This window comes from Enoplosus armatus, chromosome 20 (assembly GCF_043641665.1).
Source record: "Enoplosus armatus isolate fEnoArm2 chromosome 20, fEnoArm2.hap1, whole genome shotgun sequence".
In the NCBI taxonomy this organism is placed as follows: domain Eukaryota; kingdom Metazoa; phylum Chordata; class Actinopteri; order Centrarchiformes; family Enoplosidae; genus Enoplosus; species Enoplosus armatus.
This window is the reverse complement of record NC_092199.1, coordinates 8388924-8415741: the sequence shown is the minus strand read 5'-3', so window position 1 is coordinate 8415741 and position 26818 is coordinate 8388924. Positions and strand designations below refer to the sequence as shown.

Genomic DNA, 26818 nt, shown 5'->3' with positions numbered 1-26818 from the left:
TGTGGCAGAGCCAGACAAGGCTAAACACAACCAAAACAGATTATATGACACACCACATCTTAGTTATACATAGCCTTAATATAAACATAAACACATGAGTGAGCATAACTCCACAGGGCATGACATAATATAATACACACATCACTGCCAGGAAATGTTATTAAAATAGATTAGCCTGAAATTACCCGACAGTCTTGCAAGCTACAAATCAATGTCCATATGGTGTCATAAAGAGAAGCACCTGCAGTGGGTTAGAAACCAATTTAAATCAGTGTGAATACCTTTGGTGGCTCTAACAAAAGAGAGAAATGAAAAATTAACCCACAGGGACTGAAGCCAAATCCAGTACATCAAATGAGACCTAAACCTCTTCTTTTATTTTTAACTCTAAATAGCAGTAAAATAATCTTTGATACACGAACAGCGGGTGAGAAGACGGGCCTGACAACAGCATTAGCTCACCATGATGAATTTAAATGAGCAAACTTGGGGAGCTGACAGACGAGTTTTGCTCATGGGGCCGTCTCCTGAGAGGAGATGACAACTGAATGATGTGCAATTAGGCCCATCGCTTGTTTAATTGTCCAAACAAGGGCTGAAGGAGACAAACAACAGGGATAAAAGCAAACCTACAAGGAAACTTTTTACATAAATGCTTCTACAAAGTCAGTGATAAGAGAAATTTACAACCAACCAGTAAAACTTAAAGGATTGCTCAAACATTTTGATCCAACAAGCACCTATTTAGTTAGAAATATTGTAATGTCTGGAATGCATTTTTGTGGGGCTGCAGTCTGTTTTCATTCTAGCCAGAAACAGGGAGAAACTCGAAATTCTGTATAAGCTTTTTTTTTGTTGATAGCTTGGGTTTCTATCCTGTTGGCTCGTTCTGCATTCCTCATTACAGAAGAGGAAGCAAGGGTCGGACAGACCGAAGGAGGGATACAAGGAGGTGACAGAGAAAGATCTCCGGTGACATGTTGAGACATAAACAGCTGATCTGTGCACCAAGCCCAGGTTATGTTGCTGTGAGTTAGGCTTACAGCAATGATGTCTGAGATGGAAAAACAAAATCTGAAGACATTTTATGACAGACAACCTTCACTCTGCTGCAGAGTTGCCAAGTGGCCAAAGCCAAGGAATAGGTCATTTTGATTCCTGACTTTTAGCTGTATTATGTAGAAAACTCTTAACATACTTAATTCTAAGTATATGTTAAATATAGTGAATATTCAGTCATGTTTGTGACTTGACAAGACAGCTTAAATTGCTTAAAGCATTTGATGAAAGTTGTTTTACCACTGTGAAACTGACGATGTTCCAAAAAGACACGAATAGTGGACTTGCTAAATCCAAACGTGGCATGACCTAAACAGAGGCGTGTCTCAGTTTGCAAGTCAGACTACCTTAAGCTGAGTTTCCACCTAGAGGTGGGAACACAGCAACACATCCTACACCCTCTTTTCTCCACTCAGGTCATGCTCTCCAAAAAAGTACAAAAAAAACTCCTCACCTAATTAAAATAACAAACAAAAAAACCTGGCTGCCAGCTGCACAGTATTCATACTGTATATCATACCTAGATGGTACAAGCATATAATGTATAATGTATAGCCCACTCGCCCACCACACGTGAAAAATATGTACATATTCCAAAACAATGAGGTGGTACACAAGTGCAAGTGGCAAGAGGGAGAGGGAAAGAGTGTGTGTGTCTATGTGTGCAGACAAACTCCTGATAGTGACCCCATACCTCATCTCCAGGGCATAAATAAACATGTGTGTGTGAGCACGCCTGTGGATTATAATCAGAGAGAAAAGGGAATCAAATTTATTCTGCAGCTGTCATTAATATTTCAGGGCTGTTACTGTAGCCCATGTGAAAGAGCATGAATGATTAATTTAGACATCACCTCTGTCACAATCCCTTACCAGGCCGGGTCCGTGATCCACCTTTGAGAATAGTAAACAAAAGGTGGGCTCTCCCTCGTTTTTGTTGTGGTCTGGTTTGGGCTGTTCCTGTCTGGCAAGTAGGGGGGGGGGGGGGCAAGGTGCTGTGTTGTGTTGTTGGACAAGTTGGCTGTCTTTGTGGTTTGCCTGTGACATTCAGGTGTTAAGTGAACAGCAGTTTTGCTGTGTGTCGGGGACAGATCCACAGCTGGAAGCAAAAGTTATTGAGGGATCATGTGGAAGTACGAATTTATGTGCACAACAGCGTATGTGCGCTCTGGTTGTAGGGGATGTTTCTTAGCTGATCCAAAGAAGTTCAACTATGTTTGGGTTAAAATCAAAATAGCCCCTTACTATTCTGCAACAGCTCATACTGGAACAAATAGTACAGAACTCTGGCCATTCCAAAACCACTAGACTCAAGATAACAGCACTAACAGCATAAACCAAACACAAGTGTTCAACCCATTTGTCTGCAAACCGGATACATCAACAGCCCAAACACTCTGACAGCCCCACGTTAACACCCTCATTCCAAGTCGATGGATGAGCATCTTAGCTGCTGATGGATGGGGAGGCATCCATGAGGTCCTATCAAACTGACATGTGCCCCATACCTGTGTTTTTGATTTGTGTTTGGGCTTTGTGTGACGCTTGTCTGACAAGTGGAGATCACAAGGAGACAGGATCCATCTATCAGACCGCTGATGCCACTGCTGCCGTCTCCAGGGCCTGAGGGCGTGGTGCCTGCGTCTGTGTGTGTGTGTGTGTGTATATATGAGAAAGTGAAAGTAAGTTTGTGTAGAGTCTATATTTGTCTATCAGAAAACTATTGACTGTGTGTTTTTTTTTTTGCATCTCTGCAAGAAAGCAAATTCATAAGGTTTATGGTTTAGGTTTTAGAATATTATATATTAAGTGTTAATGTGTGTTTGTATGTGTGTGTGTGTGTGTGTGTGTGTGAGAGTGTGTGTGGCTACCTGCTGAGCAGTGAGCCCACAGGGGCAAAGCGAGGAAGGATGACACTGATGCGATGTGTTGGCATGTGCCCTCGGGTGGTTTTGGTGTGGTTGTCATTTTGTTGTTTTCGTACAGCTCCCCCTTCGTCATACCCCGCATTATTCAAATAACGCGCTTTAAAGTTCCATAAATAAATAATGAATTCACAACTAGATGGATTGATGAACAGTGATGGAGAAGTATTTGGTTTTTGTTTTTTTTCCCACAGATTTCTTGTTGTTTGGACAAAGTCTTTGACAGGCACTTGTCTCTTGGGAGATTGAGCTTATCAGAAAAAGAAGTGCTGGGTTAGAAGGATGCTGTCTCGCTGAGCTGTGTATGTGTGCATGCATGTAAGTCTATTCTAATTTAAACTATGGCTTAGGATTTTAAAAATAAAGAAGTTCCACTCTCTAAAATAGTTATCTGGATAAACTGGCTGCCGGTCAATAACTTGAAAGAAACAACCAAGTGTGTCAAGGGGTCAAACTCAACAAGAAGAGCAGAAAGATACATTATACATAATTCACAATACAATGGAGTACAAAAACACACAATTCCTCTCTCTCTCTCTGTCTCTGTCTCTCTCTCTCTCTCTCACTCTCACTCTCACTCTCACTCTGTCAAACACATACACACAAAAACACACACACAAAACAAAAATTAACATGATAGAAGATTACATATGGGATCATAGACTGCTGAACTTTTTTTCTCACACAAATGCATGCTACAACACCCCACCCCTTTCTCTAAACAAATCTCCATAGCTTATGAGACCCAAGGAGGTCAACATGCATCTGAAACTTCCTTGTCTTTGCCCAGAAAAAAAATGTGTGGGACTTAAAAGGAGCGGCAACTCGCTGACTCTCTTCTCTATAGTTCCTAAAGCCAATGCAGATCAATACACAGCCATACATACCACAACTGGAACAACTCCTGTCAAAGGTTACTCCTTTTTCTCTGTGTTTCTCTCTTCATTTTTGCAGGGCGGAGGAGGATGAGGAGACAGAGAGAGAGCGAATGAGAGGGGGAGAGAGAGGAGACGGCTGTGGAGAAGTAAGAGGAGAGCAAGAAAGATAAACCTAAAATGATCCCTCTCTATAGTTGCGGAACTCTGCGCTAATGGGTTTTGACACATCGCCAGCAGGCCAAAGAGAGAGGGGGCTGGGGTGAGTCGATAGTGGTGCGCGGCGGTGGCCAGAGGCTAGCAGCAGTGGCTAGGCCAAACCCCTGGTACTAGCATGGGCTGGGGGCCTGACCACTAATCATTAGAAAGTCAATGAGTCCTTTAGCGCTTGCAGCTACGCTAGCCTTCCCAGGGAGCCACACCACCTAGTGAGGGCCCTATTGTGAACATCCATGTATACACAGACACACACTATAATACTATATATACTGTATATCCTGCATATATGCCAAGCATTGATACACAGGTGCTGTAGGTACACCTAACTGGACACACATGGATGTAATATATGTGCACAGAAACACCTCAGTGTAAACTTGACAAAAAACTTGACACACACACACACACACACACTTTTCATGATGTATGCCATGTCAGCCAGCAGTAGTCTACAGCCTTTGATGCAGTGGCTCTATTATTAAGCGCGGTCCCTTCTCCTGCCCTACACTGGACACAGCCTCTCCTGAGACGCCACACAAACTGCTCCCAGGTCACATTGGGACTCGGGCACCTCACCTGGACCCCATGCATTTTTAAATGCCTCAAACTGATCCTGACACGCAGCTTCAGACTAGACTACTAAATGAGGCAGAGTTTCTCTAATTGGCAAAGACTTAATTTAAAGAAAAGTTAACATGAATACAAAAAAGGAATTCCTATTGATACCTATATCAATTATATCAAATGTGTTTATATCTCATGGAACCTCTGTCCATAAGAGTGTGTGTGTGTGTGTGTGTGTGTGTGTGTGTGTGTGTGTTAATGTATATGTAATTATGTGTGTGTGTAGGATTACACGTCATGATGTTCTTTAGGCACTAGTGTTCTCTATCAAGCCCTACTCAAAGCTAATGATTGGTTGAGTAAGTGACAATAATCAAGATGACATTGAGTGTGTCCTTTTTATTACACTGCAAGGACATAAACCTGTTGGCACCCTCTTATTGCTGAGATACACTTATGTTCTGGGGTCCAAAAAACAAATTCCCATCAGGCTAACTGTGTATTTTAGTGATATAAGTTGGTTAAAATTAGAATTTGATTGAATGAGGTGAGGTAGCTCATGGTTAAGAATATCATAAAGGATTTTTTAGATTGGGAAGTGGTAAGTTCTATCTATTCATCTGAATAAGCAACAAGTGGTAGCTTTGCTGCTGAACTGGATGATAAATCCTCTTGACACTTCCTGGTCTGAGAGGGCCTTAAATGATGCCATTGAGTATAACAAAACAAGTTGTGCCCGTGAAGGCATAATTACTGTTTAAACTTGTTCTGTCACTGTTGAGTTTTATGAGGTTTGTTAAATAGTAAAAGAAAAGTATCATGGATATGAAAAGAGCAATATATCAAGAACAAACTGAAACAGAAATTGACCAGAAACATGTTTGTATTCAAGTCGAGACATTTTAAAGTCCTATACCAATATGTAATAGTACTTGGCTCTTGGTAGTCGTACATTAGCAATGGCTTGATTCAACTATCTGAGTTATTACCTTACCTGGTAATTACTTAATCTGCATATGGAATGAAATGAGCTACAACAGTGCAAATCCTAAATAAAATCAATAGCCTTACAGCTTCTTAGCCTCACTCTGATCAATATGCATGCAATCAAACTTTTCGCCAGCATTACCTCCACCACTATGCCCATCGATTGAGCCCATTGATTCTGACGTTCAACCTCCTTTTAGGAGCGGAAGGTATGGACATTTAGCACTTGAGACCCCATCTGGCCATCTTTGTGAACTTTGACCTCTGTGTTAATCCTCAAACAAAAGATAGAACTTATTGGAACCTATACAGTCTGACCTGGAATCATCCCAGGGGGTTAGACTCAAGCAGCAGGGTGCCAAAAAAAAAAGACTCTAAAACTCAGACCAAGGCCCCCTGGTGGGGCCTGGACTCTACTGCAACAATTGCAACCTGACAAAATGTGAGGTCTGTGATACCTAGTCTTGGCTATTGGAAATAAAGAGATTATTCAGTATGATATGTAACTTTGGTGCAAGTTTGTCTAGACGGTCAATTGAAACATTGGTTGAACATGACAGATAAGATCAAGAGCAAAAGACATGAAGACAGAGCTGGACAGGGAGAAAGAGAGAGTGACGGAGGGTCAATGAGGGTGGGGCGGCCAGAACCAGGGTCTAGTGGGGGATTGGCGTTCACTGAGGCTACTCACTGATGTGCCGCCAGGCGCTTTGAAGGGATTATTAACACATTTTGATTACCCTGGTCCAGTTGTCACAGAAAATATAACCTCCATCAGGACTATAAAATGGGCAGCCCTTTTCTTCTCTAGCCTCCCTCATGTTGTTGCTCCCTTCACTCCCCGCAATCCCTCCCTCCGCCCTGGGCTGGCCTGACTCAAAGCAATCCACTAATTACAGTCTCAGACATCTTGAAGAATGGACTAACACACTATTAGTATGATAAAGAAACGACAGCCTCTTCAACACACACATATCAGTAGACACACACACATACTTATAACCTGTATTGGCACTGTGCCTGATGTTTAAAAACATACAGTGTGTGGGTTTCTTCATCTCAACCGTCTGTACCGATATTCATTACAAATAACATCAATATGGGAGGTGGACAATAACTGAATGGTGACCTCTAAGTTTTATATAAAAGTGGCTTTACCAATATTGTCAAATCAATTTTAAGCCGATGGCTCAATTACGACAATGCTGCAGTGTGAGGGGGCAACTTTCTATTGATACCACTAAAGCTGAGACATCCGCCATGTGCCATTAATTGCCAGGCTTCCCATGCTACTAGTTACAATGGTGGGCCACATCCTGCTTCCTAAGACCAGTTTGGATCAATTAGGTGTTAGTGCTGACCACTAATAACACCAAGCCAGTTTTAACCTTCTAGTAGGAAATCAAGGCAACAATGCTTTATCTGTGCTTCTGTCCAGAGGAGCCGACAACAGGGACACTCATTAGCACTTTTGTATACTGTACATTGCAGCCTTTTACCTTGTAGGGTCAACAGTTGTTGTGTGTGCTGGCCTTTTCCCAAAAAGCAAAGTGGTTATAATAAAGGGTTGACAAGAATGAACTGTAAATGTATTTTATTGTCAACTGTCCTTGTGATTTAGAGTCCAGAGTCTATCATAACTACCGTTGATAAATGGTCAAAATACATGCACTCTAATGTTATGATAAATGTGAAAAACTATTAGTGTTTAATGGATTATGAGCCTGTGTTATTAGAAGACATGGAACTTAATAATAAATATGTCCAATTACAATCATTTAGTTTACTTCATTGTGAATTCTGCATTTAAATGTGAATTTGAGACTTTTTGTACACACTGAAAGTGGTTGGAATGAGAATTGGAAACCTGATGACCGAGATTACCACTTGAGTCCCTTAGTGGTAGTTTTATAACTCTACTCACACACAAAGAAACTATACATAGAAAGGGTGACAAGAAACTGCCATAATGCAAACTGAATGCAAGAAACTTCAGGCGAGTTCATCGAGGGTGTGCTCCCCTCACACTGTGATGATGATGTTGCACAGCCTTGGTGGCTATGGAGGGCCAAAAATAAAAAGCCAGTAAATATGTCAACTGGAACTATATTGAGCGAGCAATGCAGTTTTGCAAAACAGGTTTCTAAGATGGGGGAATGCTAACTGCATTCTAGGCCTGTAGTGACTACAACCACAGCCCTAGCTAAAGACTGAGGGTGGTATTATTTCATCTTTTTATTTTTATCAACACCAACAATAAATGTATCCTGTATAAAAGTATATACATGTATATCACTTATGCCACCGTGCCATAGAATTCCATTGCATTAGGTGACATATTGAATTATTGTGATCAACAAAGAAAAAGTGTGTCTCCACAAAGTAAAATATCACTCAGATGGAACAATCAAGCCAATTACATTCATAGTTCAAGACTGAATTTCACCATCAAGAAATAAAGTATTGTCTATTTTTCTTTTGGATCATCAAAGGTCAGGTGGCATGTATGCACTCAAAGCATTCATACAAGTCTTTCCATCTGAACCAATGTGGACTGAATGGTTCTCTGTAGCTAAAGGCAAAGTCTTATGCAACAATACATTTATATCATGGGACAGAATTCTCTGGTACAGTGCCAAACTGACCAGAGAAATATGAATCATGTTGATTTTGAGTTGATTTTACCTTCAAAAAATAAAGCAGCCAACTTGGTGTCTTGTTAGTGTTTGTGCTTTTGACTTCTGAGATGCACACGCCTACCCAGCTTCACACCCTGTCACTTCAAGACTAAATGAAAAAGATGCTAACAGACAAGCAAACACACATTTCCTCCCTGAATAAAGCTTCTTTTCGAGGAACTGAGTTGGGAGATTCGTAGGGGAAAAAATATCAGCAACAAAGGGAAACAAACTCAGCAGTGACTGAAAAAGAAAGGAGAGAATCAAGTAAACGGAAGAGTGGTTTTCACTGCAAACCTTAGCATCATTTACTGTGATAAGCACAGCTAATACATGAGAGAGAATGCTTCTCTTTGTAGACCATTAACTACATATCCTGTTTGTGAAATGTATATTCATAAACAGACTGAGGATTGAGCAAAGGGGCCATTTCCAAACATACACATGATCTGTGGAAACGGCCAACATGGTCGACATCAAAGGGTCCAGAGTGGGAGAGGTAAAAGTAGGCCAGGCCATGGCCTGGGAGAGAAGTGGCGAGGATACAGAGGGTAGTGAAAGAAAGAGAGAGAAGAGGGCTGTATGGATGGAGAGAGTGATAGAGAGAGAGAGGTTGGTCCCAGGCTGGGAGGAGCTCAGGTGTGAGTTGTGAGGAGGCACCTTCTGTTCGTGGCTCTGAGGCCCCACTGCCCAGACAGACATGGGCCCCTCTTGTTTGGCCCAAATAAATCCAGGTGGCTCAAGACGCACGCCCTTGTCACTCAACACAACTTCACCCCCAACAAACACACACATAGGCACACATGTGATGACATATACACACTCAAAGACACGCATGCACTTGCAGTGATTTTTAAAAGGCTTCATGAGCATGACTGACAGGGAAACAATATTAAAGGCCATCAGAGAATTTAAGATGAATCAAGTAAACATTCATTTAATCAAACAACTTTCATTAATTCTACTGTCTTCATTTATTTCGGTTTACGTCACTGAAAATAGAAAAACATATTTATAAAACAAACGGCAGATCTTCTACCTACATTATTATTTGACTGTTTTTTTACATTATAAACTAGTTTAATGCACTTCTTTTGTTTTTGTATATTATACTGATGTGCTCATTTTACTGCAGTAAAGTGGTTCCTCACTTTTCTTTTAATAAAACAGATGCAACATCCAAGCTTACGCTGTTGCAGAGGCAGTAAAAAGATCAAAGACAAGAACAAACAATAGATACACTGTACTTGAATCTGATCAACAAAAATTCCCAAATTTACACCAAATCCCAGCCCACGAAAGGTCCAATGAAAACATTAAACATGTTGAAATGGAAAATTTGCTTGTACAGTGTCCGCCTTCCTAACAGTTTTGTATCAAAGGGCAATTTGATTTCTGTTCTGCTGTTGACATTTATGATCACTGTACAACAAGAAGGCTTGGGCAGACGGATCGTGTTACTGTGCTGCTGCTCCGCTCCTGTTTAGAGACCCGAGTACACTGTGGCCACACATGTCCATCCTGATGACTATGAGGTTATTGAAGGGCTGAACTGTAGCTGACATACAGAGGCAGAGGAAGCACGTTTTTATGATGGACATTCAAGCACAAACAACAGACTGCAGCTTATGTGAAATATGATAAAAGATAACTTTCTTTTTTTTGTTTTTTTGTTTAAAATGTGACAGAAATGACCTGCATCCCTCTGAAGATCTTCTTGACAGATCTACCAAAAAATTTCAACTTCTCCACAAGAAAGATGCTCAAACCACTCAAATCAATTACATCAAAGATGGAGCTCACATATCGAGACTTGTTAAGTTAACTGTAGTCATATTGGAAAGGTAGGGTGCCGGAGCCATTGCTGTCACTTGACGACGCTTGCGTCTAAATTGGGAGTGAAGGCCTCCCCAGGAGAGATGGGTGAACCTGTCACAGAAGACTGAGGGAGCAGAAATGTTCAAAAAAAAAACACCACAGCCACACACACATATACACAAACACTAAACCAACACAGTATCTCCATATGCTTAAGATCTTAATCATCATCACCATCATCTGTTCTGTCCTTTTAGTGTGTGTGTTTGTGTGTATGTGTGTGAGCGCATGTGTGGTTTACATGAAAGAAGGACATCTGGAATACAATTATTCCAAGACACCCTCTCTCTCTCTCACACACACACACACACACACACACACACACACACACACACACACACACAAATTCTCCCTTTGCTCTGAATTTGCATGAATTCCATACATCTGGCCTTTAAGAGGCAATAACAATTATTCATTGAGCTGGTTGTTACAGCCCAAATGCAACCGGCCACTAGTCTAAACAGCTCATTAAAATGGCACAATACCTCACTTCAAGCACACAGGAAAATTGGCATGCAACTCTATCGCTGCAATATCGTATGGTTCTGAATGTCCATTCTGGATAATATAATGAATTCTGAGTAGCTTTGTGGAGAAAGTGAATGTTTTGTATATTTCTTTTTGATTCTCTGGCACTCTTTTCTTGCACTGTCTTCTTTGTCTGCTCCCTCTGTCCATATTGTCTGAAATTTTGGCTTTGCATTTTTCAGGTAAACCTCATTCTGAAGGAGGCAAATTTGGCAATAACATTTGATCAATGCATTGCTGGCAAAATATTTTGCATGTTTATTTCAGAAAACTACCTTTTCTTATAATGATGAAGAAAACTGTTTAAAATACAGACTGGTATGAGGTAACAAAGAGTGGAACATGTCATACTTTAATCTAATATGTTACTTTTAATAAATGCTTATTTAAATAATTCATTATGTAGCAAGAAAATAACATATCTAGAATATTAGATATGAAAACTTAAGTTTTGACTTTACGAAATGAAGTTTTTTATGTCCTCCTCCTGTTTATTTTTCATTCCTGGATTATGCAGTTGGAAGTTGAAAATGACCAGAATTATAGCCGGAAAACGTCAAACAAATTATTGAAAAATATTTGCCAGAAAAAATTACTGCAAAGTTCTCAGAAAAAAAATGTAAAAACCCCATCCCTACTATCAGGTGGCCTTCACCAAACATTAAAAAAGTCTACATCAATTCATCGACTCTGTTCTGTGTGTAGTCATAACTACACCCATATTCACATCAAACCTGAGATGGGCCAGACCAAGGAAAGTGTCCCTTAGGCCATCTTAGCCAGTCCTTCACAACTGAGCTTTAAAAGATGGGCGACAGTACAGTACGCTGCAGTTGGCCTTGATTGATGATTGAGTAACCCAAGATCATAGATGTGCTCTGAGAGGACTTGCCGGTGCAGAGCTGTGCATACATCAGCCCTTCAGGACTACCACTACAGTACATACATCATGCGGTGAGACTGACTGATGTGAGCATGGGGACTATGTAGACCACTTAAGGGAAGCTTTCTACATGGCAGTCAACAGTCAAAGTTGACTAAAAATGATTATAGCACAGGAAAGGGATGACTTTGTTGTTATAAATCACATTTTATCTGAGCCTGAAACAACTGAGGTGCAAAGCATGTGCAACATGCACATATAACTAGGAGACACACACATCCAGACACACACACAAAGCACACATATTAACTTGTGCTGATATCCTTGACAGGCACAACTACAAAAGCATAACTCAGTGGTAAATAAATAAGTTCATGCTGTCTGCGTGCATTTTCTTTTTAGGAACTCTTGGGCTCACATAGACCCGTCCAAAGGATTATGTACGTGCATTCGTGCGTGCACAGAGGCCCCCTTTCAGCACCTTCTTACAGAGTGAGAACAAGCGGCGCCTCCCTCCTAAAGCAGCTCAAGGGCGCGGCCTATCTACCAAATGATAGAATGCATGAGTGGAATTGCTTCATTTCAACCAGCGGGCCAGCCTCCATTCACTCAGTGCCTTGGTTCATTTATATGGGAGTCAAACTGTTTGTGCTGTCAAGGTTATGTTATTTAACAGGGGAACAGGAAAAGGACAGAGACAAGTTCCACCCAATTTAAAATTCTGATGAGTGCTCCACCGACTGTGGTATCCATAAGAAGTGAGTAGATCTGAAATGAGACCAATTAACTTCAATCTAGCCGAGGACAATTCTTTGAGACCTACACATTCTATTCCATTGAAATCTCTGCTATTCAAAAACACTGATCCAACAACAGAGAATCCAAATGTAAATTTTGGTCATTTCGGTCAAAATGTGACAATCCTGTATGTGCACACAAGTCACACATAAATTAACAGGGCAATGTCAGCATGTTGTTTGTGGCTAGCTTTGCTCAAAACTGAGAAGCAGTCTCCTGTCCCAAAGCAACGTGCACACATGCGCGTACACAAACACGCTTGAGCAGCACACAGAGCACTCCTAAGGTTACCCCCCAGGACAAAAGCTTTACCATCCCACTGACTGGCAGATGGGGCAACCAGCTGACATCTCGGCCCGGCTCCGTTTCATGTTCCCTGGGTGTCTTAAACGGGCGGGCACCCTGTCTGATGGGCACAGGACAGCCAAGGAGGAAGCTCCTTTGACAGGGGAGGGGGGTTGTGCTCCTTGGGGCTACCATTGAGGAAAAGAGGAGCAAGGACAGACGGAGATGGCTAATGCGCTTCACTGTGTTTGTACAGTATAATTGTGTGTCTTGCAGGGTGGGAGTCTCAGGGAACTTCTACAGAAGAGGCAGATTAATAAAGAGCTAATGACTGCATTTAGCTCTATATGGTTTTCTAACACAGGATCAAATATTTTCCTCAAGGCTAGAGCCAACACTTACTGTTGCAGGGATCATGAGCAGTTGTACTTAGTCTAAGTAATTTAAATCTAAGAGTACGAGCCTTGCTTATTGTAACACAAAAGGTGCCACATAGCAGTTTGCAGACGTGAGGCTACAGGGTCTCTATCAGTGCTACTGAAAAACATCTGTGTGACTACGCGAGAACTGACACACTGTGCGTTCACTAAATGGCTCTGACAACAAAACACCAGCTACACCATCTTAAGCTAAAAAGGAGTCATTGTTGTTGTTGGGTTGTTCACTGACCTTTGGATGCAGTCCTCAGCTGGGAAAGTTGCTTTAAAAATAATCTAATAAAATTTTACAATAACTTGTTTAAAAGTGATAATAATATAAAAAGAATTAAAATGCTCTGAATTACTCAAAACCAGTAATCTCATGACCTAAAACATATTGGCATATAAAAAACATTAACTGATGTAATGTGACTATTGTTTCTATCATCTATTTCAGTTATCAACCATATTTCCACAGGTGTAAAACTTTTATCTGCAATTTAACAAACAAAAGTCCAAGCCTAGGTATTATAAATAGCATAAGAATCAAATGGTTTTCCAGGAACCTTTCATTAATATATCATTCATAAATCTCCAGTACACTGGTATGAGAGTGATGGGATTATGAGAAACACAAAGTGAATGCATATATACCTTTTCCTAAAGAAATGTACTGTGTTAACTCTGCATAGCAATGCATTTTGTTTTTTGGCTGATAAGACAATTACTCTAAAATCATTGATTACTTTTTGAGGGGACAAAATAAACAAAAAGAAATCTTATGCAAAAAATACGGATGGATATGGATATGACATATAGATTACAAGTTATATTTACTGTTGAAAGTGACAACAATGAAAATAAAATAAAACTTTTTTATTCTATGTTTTGGTGAACACAGTATCTAAGTTTAGAAATATCATGACTTATTATTTCTTACTCATTTCCATGTATTGATTACTTTATTTTACTGTTACAGTAAGGTATAGGCCTAACTTTTAAGCAGTTATCTACAGTAAGTGAATGATAGCAGGCTACTTACGTTAAAATGGCATCAGCAGTCAGATGGGTAGCATGCTACTTTGAGTAACTTTGCCTTAGACTGTGTGCTTACTACAGCTAAATCTGACATACAATTTCAACAGCACTGTGAATGTGATTAAGATTTTTATTTTATTCTTTTCGAAAGATTTAATGTTTGAAAGAGTTCATTCTTGTGCCATTAGGGTCAGTATGAGGTAAGTATTCCTAATCTGAGAAAGTGTATATAGATAAAGTACATATTAGTTCCTAATTTCTGTCAGGTTTTACAGTTGGCAATATAATACTGAATGATTTCCCTTCCTTAATATCTTCTGTGATATATATGTTTTCACTTGAACGCAAACAAAATAAATACTGTTGCAGTTATAGGATCTATTTACAACATGTGTACAGAAAAAAGGGTATCACTACTAATGCCATGATGCATCACGGGTACATGGATAAATCCATTTCATTTTTAACAACTAACACTGCCATTTTACATAGCTATGAGCAAAGTAAAAAGGAAATGTTGAAAAGCAGTAATGTCACTACTTTGCCCTTCACAATTGCCTCCCTTAAAACTATTCAATCTGACTCACTGTGAAGATACACTGCTAATGGCAGTTTGACTCTGTTGTCATCATTCAATTACTTTGTAGTAGCCTGCCTCTAGCCTCTTTTTAAATAAGATGAACATCACTTTACTTCATTGGAAATGAGAGCACATGTAAGGGAGGTTACTGGTCAAATAAAAGCCAGGGGATTTTTTTTCTATTGTAAACAAGTGAAAAATGTAAAAACATTTTATGTGGTTGTCACAGTCATCTCCATCAAAATATCTCTATCTCGTGTTCCTATACAGCAGCCTACCAATGCTCAGTCTGATGATTGTCTCCTCATTTTTTACTCGTTTTAGGGTTTTAACTGACATCCATCCTCTTGTCATCCAGTGCGTCATTCTCATCACTGAATTCATATTTCTGATATACGTCCTCGGGTGACAAGGTGGCACAATTCTCTCTCACTGCCACTCCTTTACTTTATTTCACTATTAAAATTTTCTTTTTCTATTTTTTTTTTGGTTCTCCCTTTCCGTTTTTAATATTTCAGCGCCTCAGATGTAGCGGCTCTTTAAAGCGCCCATGGGGGCTCCAAGTCCTCGCTTTTGTCTCCCATTTCCTTCTGAAACAGTTTTTCTTTAACCCTATGCGGCTCTTCACAGTTGTTGTCTTAGCTCTCTCCACTCTGTCGCGCTTTCTGCTGCTTTCTTTTTCTCCACCAAGCCCCCCCCCCGCCACCTCCCTCAGCTTTCTCTGTGTCAGCCAGAGGTCAATGCTCCACTTTTTTCTTCTGCATGCAAGAAGGCAGGGGGTATCTTTTTAGTTATTGTAACCTAAAAATAGAAAAAAAAAATCTGATTTAAGGTTGGAACGAAGGTGTCTTTTAAGATATAGTGGCATACCACTATCTAGCAATTGGAGGGTTTTTCGTATCTTGAGATAAGGATTAGATTATATCAATAAATGATTTGGATGAGGTTTGATCGAGAATATAGACCAATTTACAAACTGTGCTAAAATGACTTGATTTTCAAGGTTATTACTAAGTGACACTGTCCATTATTCAAAGCTGAAATCAGAAATGTTTTTTTATTGAATATATTGTTACTATATTGATCTGTAGTGGAGTGGACTGTGGTGAAACACGAAAAATGCCACAGTTACCATGGCTGGGGACATTCTTCATGATCTGCCATTGAGCAATGTTGATCAACTTGTTGGGTCACACGTGTTCAGTTAACAATGTGTTGTCTCATCTCACAAAGTTTAGATTCTATTTAACAATGTAAGCATAACTTCAAAATGGAAAACCAACATTTCTCTTGGCAATGTTGCATCATGTTTTACTGAGCCTGAAAGCTCCAATGAGCTCTGTGGTGAGATCATTACTTCCAAGAGTCTCATTATGTTGAGAGCCTTGTTGAAGCTAATAACAAACTAAAGGTCTAATTATTAGATATTGTCATAATTGTATTAATGCTAGCCAACACCTTGTGCAGACCAAACAGAGGGACACAAGGAGGCTAGTAGTTGCTGTAGTAGTTGGTGGACTCAACTGAAGGGTTACTATTCATTCAGGAAATGTTCTATCTTTGGTGTAAAATTCATTTAATTTTACACAAACATGTCATTCATAGCCATCTTTGTAGCTCCACTTAACTTAAGCTAATATTTGGTGTTAGCGGCAACACCTGTCGATACACAGGGAGACACAGACTTGCCAGCGCACACACTGGGAAACAGGCGCACACACACAAAAACATACTCGAGTCTGTTGGTTCAGCTCTTCCATTGAGGGTACGTATGCTAGCTGGCCATTGTGAACGTAAGGCCTTTTGTCTGTGCAGCCTGAAACTGGTGATTGCACCTTAGCTACCGCAGTTCAAGCGTAAACAGTGTTTTCATGCCCTACGATATACACTGTTGCCAGTGGACCCCTAAATCCCTGGAACAGCTGAGTCCTAGGGTGTCAAAGATAATGGCGATTTATTGCAGTGCGAGGCTTTCTCATTGCCCCTCCCGCCCCCCTTTCCAATCGTCCCCCCACCCCTCCCCCTCCCTCAAACAGATTAAAATTAAGCCTTAAACATGTGAGGATGGAATTAACACATTTAGCGAGTCTCCTCTTCCCACATCCCATTTTCGCTCCAGAGCGGCTGATCCCCGCTGCCGAACGCGGGTGCAATTTTAATGACTCGCAACGTTTTTGAAGTCCACATGAAAAAAGCGTCGCTCGCCGTTTGTGGCGGCGCTAGATATGGCTGGGCCACGGCCGGCCATGATTGGGGGGGACACACGCCGCCGACTCGGACTCCAGGCTCTTCGATAGGATCGGTGTCATTTTCCTCTCCACGATAAGACGCCTTGCTGACAAGGTCCGATTAGGAGAGAAAAAATCATTATTGCTACGCCTTTCATCCACCGGGGGTTTACCGATAAACAGCTCACCCACGGCTAGATTTTCTGAGAGCAAGATGTTATGCGTTGAAGCATATATATTTGGGAAATATGGTTTCAAGCAAAATTTCGGGAGTGTTTTTAATAATTATTTTCTTTTTTTAAATAGCTATAGAATAACATAGTTTTCCTCTGAAACGCATTTTTAAAAAGGCCTCCTTTCTCCTCAGCTGAAAACTCAAGCTGTGAAATATTTAAGTTCTAGCTCTCGGCTCCAGTAATCAAACAATTATCAAATAACTTCATATTCTTTTTGAACACAATACAACATGCTGATTGTATCAGCCTACAAAAAAGTTATTTATTATGCTATACCTAAAGGAAATCCGCTTAAGCAAACTGTCCTTCTAAAAAGAGAAATGAAAAGGAGATCCTTACAATATTCAAACTACATTGTAGAACAGAGAGAATAAACTAAAAATAGAAGTGAGAAAAGACTCAGCTACATGTTAATAAGAAAAATATTTAGATTGCATGTATACTATATATAATTCTACAAATCTTTCATGTAGTGACTGAAAAAAAATCCTTCACAGCAAGTATCAAATGATGGTGTAATAGCAGGTCACACAAAACTTGAAATTAATAATACAAACTTAATTTAGAATGGATCTGTTAAAAAGTATGGGAATCAACAAAAGGAATTAAACACTGCTTTGCCGAAAAAATAAATGGGTTGTGGTGACCTTATTTACTCCTTCAGGGACAATTTCCAGAAATGTCCATTCCAATAAAAACTTAAATTAAATACTGTTTATTTAATTAAATAAACATTTTAATTTGTAGGATTTAAAATAGTAGAAATGTGTTTTATTAACATAATAAAAATTGTTTTAATATTGCTCGGATTAACCCAATATCGTAAATATTAAAGAGTGAAATGAAATTTGTGAAGAGCTAATAATAGCCTCGGCTTAAAATATCACTTGGGCTTCATAAATGTAAGTGATTATGTCATTTGCTAAGTGTTTGCTTATGGATTTGAGGAGCGAGCACCACTTTGGTGGCCCAGCACCAAAAGAATCATCGAGTCTGATCTTTAGAGGGAACAGGGAGAAATAAAGCGAGTGTGAGAGAAACAGAGAAAGAGACGAAGATGGAGGGGGAGAGATAGAGAGTCGGGACAAACGTGTGCTGTGTTAGTGGGCCACTCCAGCGCCCATGGACTCTCAGCAAGACTCAAAGCCACACTCTGCTTCAAAAGGGAGCCATGAAGATTTTTTTTTATGTTTACAAAAATATATTTATTTATTTATTCCTCGTCACTCTGTCATTTATCTATTTATTTCTTGCTGTCCCAGCACCCCTTGCTCTGCCACTGGAATCATGTTCGATGACGCCGACACACTCGCCCTCCCCTCTTTTTCCCCCTCTCTTTTAATACCACTGCAGTCGAAAATCAAACTGCTCTAAAACAAATTGATGTACTCTTTAATATAGTCGTCACATCATCACAGGGTCCCCACGCGTCTGCCTTGGTGACAACTGCAGGGCTGCTTAGCTTAGCCCAGCGATGGCTGCTACTTTGTTGGTCGCTTCAATGATTTATCACAAAAAGAGAGGGAGATTGTGAGAGTGGGAAGAGAGAGAAAATGGGAGAGACAGAAAGAAAAGTCCCCTGGATCATGATTGAGTCACTGGCACCTTTGATTGACAAGGTCTAATCAGCTTATCTCCATCCTAATAAAGTTGATAGCCTGCGGTGCTGCTCTCTACCTGGCATGGTGTGAACTTTGGGCTAGGCTCGGGCCCCTGGGGGCCGGTCCCGGCCCTCTCTGCTTATCTAAACGGGACTGAAATCAATCCCTAATGAGCTGTTTTCATTTCGCAGGATTGATTACAGGCCCCTAAACACCAAGAACACTCGCCTAAGAAGTATTCTCAGCCTCTTGCTGGCCACCTTTAAAATGCAGAGTAGCAACGCTTTTGTCTGCCTCCGTCTTTGTTTCAGGAGCTCATTTTGCTGGCATTGCGAAGTTATTTGTGTCAACTGAACGAGTATAAAGGGGGATGAGTTTTCAAAGTAAATTCACTCCACATTTGCTAGTTGATTAATTGAGTCTTGCAATTTTTAAATATTGCTTCATAGATTCATTCATTATAAAAATTAAAAGCCTTTACATATCATGTTAAAATTACATCTAAAAATGTTGAATAACATTAAACCCGCATGAGTCATGTCTCTACAAGCAAACTACAGAAGCTTTAAGCACACATATAACTATTGCTGCTGAGCCCATAATTCCAGTTTAAAGTTTACCTTTAAGTTTACAATTACTGTTAATCCTAAAACGTTTGCACATGTACAGTACCATCAGCAAAGGCTGTTCTATGCTGACACAACAAAGAAAATTTTATTTAAAGCAATTAAATTATTAGAGTGATGCCGGCAAACAAAACTGTGGGTTTTTTGTTACCATAACTGGAAAAATCAGCAGGGGTTTGATGGAACATTTTTTAGCCATGTCTCATATGAACTGTCGATCAGTATGTGAAACTCAACTCTCTCCCCCTCAATGAATAATAATCAAAAAGGTGGAATAGCTAATCATCGCAACTTAGATGTCTTATCTGACATGCTATTTATTTCTAAACAAGCGATCATAAATCATTCAAAATCTTTTTAACTGTAGAGGGAAGGACTAAAATCTGGCATGTCTTTGATTTAACATCAGTCAAGCCTCCACATTTGGGCATTTCAAATGCCCCTGACTCAAATGTCTTTAAATTGGCTAACTGCATGCCCTCCCTCTTTATTTAGGGCCCTCTTTAACTGGGCTAGCCCCCATGTCTGCTTGTTGCTTTGCCTGTGCTTTTAAGTCAGTGCTCTTCACTAATGAAGTTCTATACTTTATTTATGAGACAAACAGAGGACCCTGGTTCTAGAGGGTGCGTGTGGTAAATAGCTCTGCATGTCCAAAGAGTCTCCTCTATATCCCTCTGAGGGCTCTCACTGCTTTTGGCAAGCCTTTGTTTTCACTAAATACACTGGAGACATTGAGAATGGTTTAAAAAAAAAAAAAAAAAGCTATAATCTGATAAAATGGTACTGTGTGAAGATTCATCTTTTCTTAGAACCAAGAGTCCTCTTTTTTCCCTTAAATGTGACCTAGAAGCATCCTGGCTTTTTTGTTCCTGGTCATTAAGAGATATATTGTCGACGCTGAAGAGAAAAGGGGGCAAAGCTGAGTTTCTATGCCATTTCTTTGTTCAGGATCTATCTCTTTGAAATAAAATGTCTTTTAGTTCCACTTTCCCCATTGGTCAATTACAGTTCTTAAGGGCTACTGTGTCATTGTGGATGAAAAATGCAACTTTGAATTACTGCAAAATAACGACGCTAAACTGCTCTTCGTAAAAAAGTACAGCTTAGATGTCTGAGGAGAGTTGAGGTTTGTGGCAAGAAAAGTATTTACAGTATGACTAGAGTGTCTGATTGGAGAAACACTTAACACTCTAATTATTCTTGTTTAATGTCTATGGGTGCCACACCTCTGTGTTTTAAAACTCAAAGCTTATTCCTCAACAATTGCCAATGCCATTTTAATAATGTGCATGAATAAAGCATGGTGCACTTCTTGGATTTTTATTTCATTATTTGTTGGTGTGAGAGAGAAGGAACTACAATAAATGGAGCTTTTGTTTGACTGTAAAAATAAACAGTTTAGTGTTTGCAAAAAGACAAATCCCAGTCCATAGTGTACTATGTCTCAATATCTCTAAGAACTATGGCAGGACTATGATCTAAACAGTGCAGGATTTCATGAAGATGTCTGGGAAGTGTTGTGACGAGCCATTGTGGAACCACAAGAGTAAATATATAGTTTGAAATGGGTGAACAACACTAAATTAAAGACCAAACTGAATTTGGGATCAGATGGCAAACCCTGTCAAACCTTATAAACCAGTGGATAAATATGGCTACCCAATGTTTGTGCCAAGTGTGTTTGTTGAATTTGAGAGCTTGGCATATATAGTAATTAGTCTGGTGAAGGAGTGCATATTCCCTGTGTATCTACATTCTTTGTGCAGATGTACTCCCTGTTTGACCCAGAGATATTGCCATTTCAGGTTGTGCATCTGAGCGGAGGGTTGGTATCGACAGCAGAGTAAAGGAAGGGGTCATGGATTAAAGACGCAGGGCAAAGCTTCCCCACCAAACCACAAACACAGCCCCAGCTGGTGTGGACCAAGCCAAGTGTGTGGGACCAATGCAGGATAAACGAGCATTGTTCTTAGTTAGCCGCACACACAGTGGATGAGACGGCCACCAGTGACACAGGGTCAAGGGGTATGTGGTCGACTACGGCAGGAGAAACCGCCGGGCCCAGTAGGTACTGAACACTGTTAAGCCACGGCCCACTTCTTTAACACCAACCAAGCTGTGAGGGAAAACATATAAAAAAACGAGCCACTCTAGTGAATGATACGACTGGGTAGAATTAAAAACCTGTCGGCTGTCGTAGAATTTGACACAGTCGAGAAACTCGGATAACGGCAGGATCATCTGAGGCATTTGAATCAACATTTTTAAGCAGAGAATGTAGATTGTATTTATGAATTTGTGAATGCAAGTTAGAGAGAACATCAAAAGCTGGTGGTCCGCGTGCGAACCTTCCTTGACTTGAATTATTAAATCTGTCGATGTCGAACACGCCAGCCACCCCGCGATTATAGTGTAAATTGACAAACTTTTTCAAAACTACAACGGAAGCCACAGAAAGCTGGTTGATACTTCAAGAATGAGCTTTGATACATCTCTGAGGAATACACTCTGCCTCAATAATGTGGTGACTGTCAGGAAGGAAGACAGGAAGAAAAAAAAATATGCTAACTGGTTAAATCTATTTAAGATCCCAATGAGCTTTTTTCCTATTTTAAGATAAAAACCATCCTTGATAATGAGGGAAAAAAGGAGTTTGTGGGTTTTTTTGGATGGTTTCTTTAGAAAGTGATATTATGTTTTATTTTCTTCCTTCTGCACTCCTGAATTAAGAACTTCAGGAGGAACGCTGACGTTGTTTATTTTCATAGACCCCCTGTCTGTTTGTGTAAAAAAAACAAAACAAAAAAAAAAAAAACACACCACCACCACCCATCCAACACACACACACACACATGCATACACAACACACACAGCCCTTGCGATGTACGAATTTTCTTCGGGAGCAGAGCAAGGAGAAACGGCGCCCGATCTGTCGCCTGTACACCTCTCTCTCTCCCTCCCTGGCTCGCCTTTGATGTGCTCCCGAAAATGTCATCAGGCGTCAAGGAAAGAGCTTTTTTTTTTTCCCCGAGCCCCCCTTCACCCCCCAAACACACACAAATACACATATCCACCCACCTCGCATATGAGCAAGACAATTTGCTGTCGCTCACTCATCCCCACCACTATCTTGAACCCCCGCCCAACACCAACCCCACTCCTTCCTAACCCAATCCAAAACAGAATACGTACCAGTTTCTACTGCTATCTGGTAACCGGCCTCCAGTCTCCGTGATGACCTTTCCAGCTTCTCTGTGTTGTCCAACAGATGCGCTCTCTGCAACAAATGGAGAAAAAAAATAAAGCCAGAGAAACAAACACAAGAAAAAATTGATTGAGAGGGCTGGGACCCATTTCAAAGAAACACATCAACACTGTCACCTAAACAGACAGACCACATCCACAGCAACAACATAATACAGCCAGGTTGGCAATAACCTTCATGGAAGACAATGTGTTATATGCTGATGGAATATCAAGCATATGCATGTAGAGGCTGACAATGTAAGAGGTGCTGCTGCCTCATCTTGGACATAAAAACAAGAACTACTTTGAGGTTTGTTGCCTCCTCGTATTGTTTCACAGCACAGCCTTCTGCTGCACGCAGAGAAAAGTTAAGTCAGGGAGGTGGAGCGAATTAAAATAAAATACAATTTTATTTGAAGCTTTCCAGTTAAAAGAAAATCCCGTCCAGCTGATGGCTTCCAACTGGAGGAGAAATTTAAGACAAAAATCAACTGTCTGTTGTAGATAGTAAAGCATATAAAGTGTAAGATTTCTTTAACAATAATAACATGTAAGCCTTTTCAAACCAATCAATTCCATACATTTATATAAAATAAACATTATTATAGAGGTGTGAAATGTTATAATTATCCTAAACAAAACCATAAAACGTATTTGCTGCTTCTTGTTTATCCACATAAGTGGACCAAAACACTATTCATGATGTATGAGTTACTGCATCGCTCCTTGGCTTACTCGCTGCTATCAACAATTGACAAGGCTGCCCATTGAAAGCATGGAGTTCACAGAGCATATCAAGAAAAGACGTGTTTCATAAATAATTAAATAAGCAATATGACCATTTTTTTCAAAGTAGATGTTTATGAGTATCAAGGTGTTATCTAGGGATCTAATATCATACGTACACATATCAATTGATAGCAGTTCCTTAGATACCAAGAAAACCAGTGGTTTTGATTTCTTCTCTATAACTAAACAATTCATGTCTGACAAGCAAGGCTAGAAAAGAGCTGATCTGTGGCCTTGATTTCCTTCTTAGGGTTACTCAAATGTAGGTACCATTATGGTTTTATTTCATTGTGTTCACGTATCCAATTATTGTATCATGTATTAACATATACTTGTTTATGTTATACACTACATACTGCATGTATATTTTATATACTGCATGTATAATACATGCAGTTCTCTACGGGAAAGGGCAGAGGCATTTTATTCGCTTTTAAAAAACTTTCTTATATCCAAATAAAAATGAATAACAAGGAATGAATGCTAAATTTATACAAAAGCCAATGCATGTTGATCCATATAAGTGGAATATATATGTCACCTGTACAAAGAGTTTTCAGGAATGAGTGGGGTTTTAGTGAGTTTTGTACACGTTGTGACTGATTAGTTGAAGTTATTTGACAATGTCTTAAATGTTCTCGTATTTGGTTTAAACATAATTCTTTCCACTGCCACCATTGTTGTTTATTATGTTGTTCATTGTATGTTTTCTTACTGATCTTGATGTAAGGTGACCTTGAGTGCCATCAAAGGCCCCATTAAATTAAATGTATTATTATTATTATTATTATTATTGTTAGGGGACCATGAATTTCATCTAACACCTACAGGTAGTCAATTTGTCAATGAGTACTGGAAACCATTTTTTAAGAAAGCAGAAAATATGGGAATACCTACTTTAATGTTCAACATTACATTTTTGACATCATTGTACAAAAGAGGCTCACTAACTATGACTGATTTCACTGGCTTTGGTTGTGTTTGCAATAAATTGCCCAAAAATGCCAATATTAGATAATGGCAGTTGGAGATTTCCCTCCAAACGTTCACAAACGCTTATGTGTTAGACAGTCATATAAGATTTTCTTCAAACAGATGGTACATTTCTCCGTGACCTGTACCTGTTATGGGAAAACATGCCTGTTTTACGGTGTTTCCCAATTGTCTGCATTAAGTTTGATTCTGTGTTTCTGACCTTATATGTCTTTTAACACGATTCCCAAGATCTAATAAACTATGTCTCTCATTAAAATATTCTGGTGTACTGTATCACAAGGGGGTTAATCATGGAAGCATCTGTTTGATCATTCTTTGTTTCAAATAATGTCGCGATATTAACCGGTACATCGAAGTCGTTTTATTTTATACACTTAATTCATTTCATCATCATGGTTGCTTCAAGCTGATTTTAAATATTGGCCAAACTGTTATTTTGGTGATTGGTTAGCTGTATTTAAGAGACTTAACTATAGTAAGTTTTGTGTATATTGTCTAAACATTTCCTTATAAGGTATCAATACCATCATGTAGTCTATCTAATTAGGCAGAGGCAATCTCAATGAAGTCTATTGTTAATCTGTTTGTTCAGTGCAAAGTTTCAACAACCTTACATACAAACATAGCTTCAAAAAACATTTATACAGCTCCATATTGTTGACTGTAGTGATAGACTTTATGTGCAAGTCCAAACTAAAACCCAGCTTTCATTAAACCCAAACAGCATTCAGTAGATAGGATCATAAACAGCATAAACATGGAAGACTTAAATGTTTACTCAAATGTTGTTGGTTTTGATGGCCTTTCTAATATGCTATGTTAAGAAACTGATCAGATGTAACATATTTGACACTCAAAAACAACTCGACGAATGACAACTGCCTTTCTGACAAGGGTTTATGCCCATCACATGAGCGAAGGGGACAGGGGGAGAAGTGAAATCTCTAGTTTTGGTTAGGCTGTCAAAATGTGTACCAGCTAATCACTCAGAGGAAATGAAAAACGTGGAGGAAAAAAAAAAAAAAAGTCAACGACACACTTTTCAAAGTTTGACAATAAGAGGGATGGGAAAAGAGCAGGGAGGAGAAAACTCCCTCTGAACTCTTTTCTTTCCCTCGCTTCCTTTTTCTTTGCGCCGCTGACAGATGTCATTTAAAATTGCAGAGATACTTTTTAATAGTTAAAGGGAGGGCAGGGGGAGGATGGAGGGATAGCAGAATGGGTGGGTGGATGGGTGGTAAAATGGGCTTCTGGTAGGAGGAAAGCGATGAGGAGATGGTGAGTGGAATTGGATGCATCGTGTGGTGTGTTTTCGGTGAAGGGTGTGGTAGGGGGTTTCAGGGAGGGGTTACATGGGTGTGGAAGTGGTAGTGGCACCAGCAGAGATGGTGGCAGTTTGCACGTGGGAGAAAATGGATACCAAGCTTGGGCTATAATGAGCCCCTATGGATCAGAGGGGACGTATTGACATGCAATGCTTAAGCTACTACACCTAGACCATGGCTGCAGTGACTGTGTGTGCCTGGGAGCATGAGGCAGCCAGGGATACTGACAGAGTAGCACACTCCCCGGGTTCTTCAAAGAGCTCAAGTGATTAGTATGTTATCATTACCATTCGAAACGTGATTTTCCTATTCCCTCTCGGCAAAGGTGACACGTCTCGGGGAGACGGCCGGCAGACTCACTGCGATGGAAAGCCACTTCAAAGCTTTCTCCTCCTGAATTTCTCTCTCTCTCTCTCTTCTCTCCCTCGTTCTGTCTTCTTTTAGGGCCGGGGGGAGGGGAGGGTGAGTGTGGGTGGGTTTGTGAGGTGGGAGGGGGAGTGCTGGGGGGTGGTGGTGGCAGTGGCGGTGTATATATGTGTGTGTGTGATCATTAGAATAATGCGCCCCGAGTTTGACGGTGACAGAACCTGAAGGAAAGGGTGAGAGTTCAGCCACTAAGAATCCAGTAATGGCACACTGTGATGGCCCTAATAATGAAACAATCCAGCCATGGACACAAGATGATACCATGGAAAATAATGAAAAGGAACATGTACAATTAAAACTAAACATCCTACACTACATAGTCACAGTCGAGGCTGATGGAGAGATTACGTCTACAAGCTTAATCTAAAATGAGGTGACTCTTACTCTCCAGAAAAGCAATTTTGCTCCAGTATACGAATGTCACACAACAACCACGAAAATGTGAACGTATCGAGGTGTTCAGCTACGGTTTTATTCTGCAGTTAGCAAGCAAAATCCAAGATATCCCTGTCAGCATTTTTGTGGAAAGAAATGCAAAGTGGCTGCCAGCCCCTACTGTGCTACAATGTCCCATATCAAGGCTTGACCCCTGTGGCTCTGATAAAACCATAGTGAAACCCTCAGAATAA

At 40.1% G+C, this 26818-nt stretch overlaps 1 protein-coding gene across 2 annotated transcripts in view; it reads right to left on the bottom strand.

The window, feature by feature from the left end:
- Positions 1-26818, bottom strand: part of vti1a (vesicle transport through interaction with t-SNAREs 1A) — a 113867-nt gene that overhangs the window by 56459 nt on the left and 30590 nt on the right. For both annotated transcript variants that reach the window (XM_070927049.1, XM_070927050.1), the window contains exon 5: positions 22600-22684. In XM_070927049.1, the coding sequence (XP_070783150.1) occupies positions 22600-22684 (85 nt within the window). The remainder of the gene's footprint in view (positions 1-22599; positions 22685-26818) is intronic.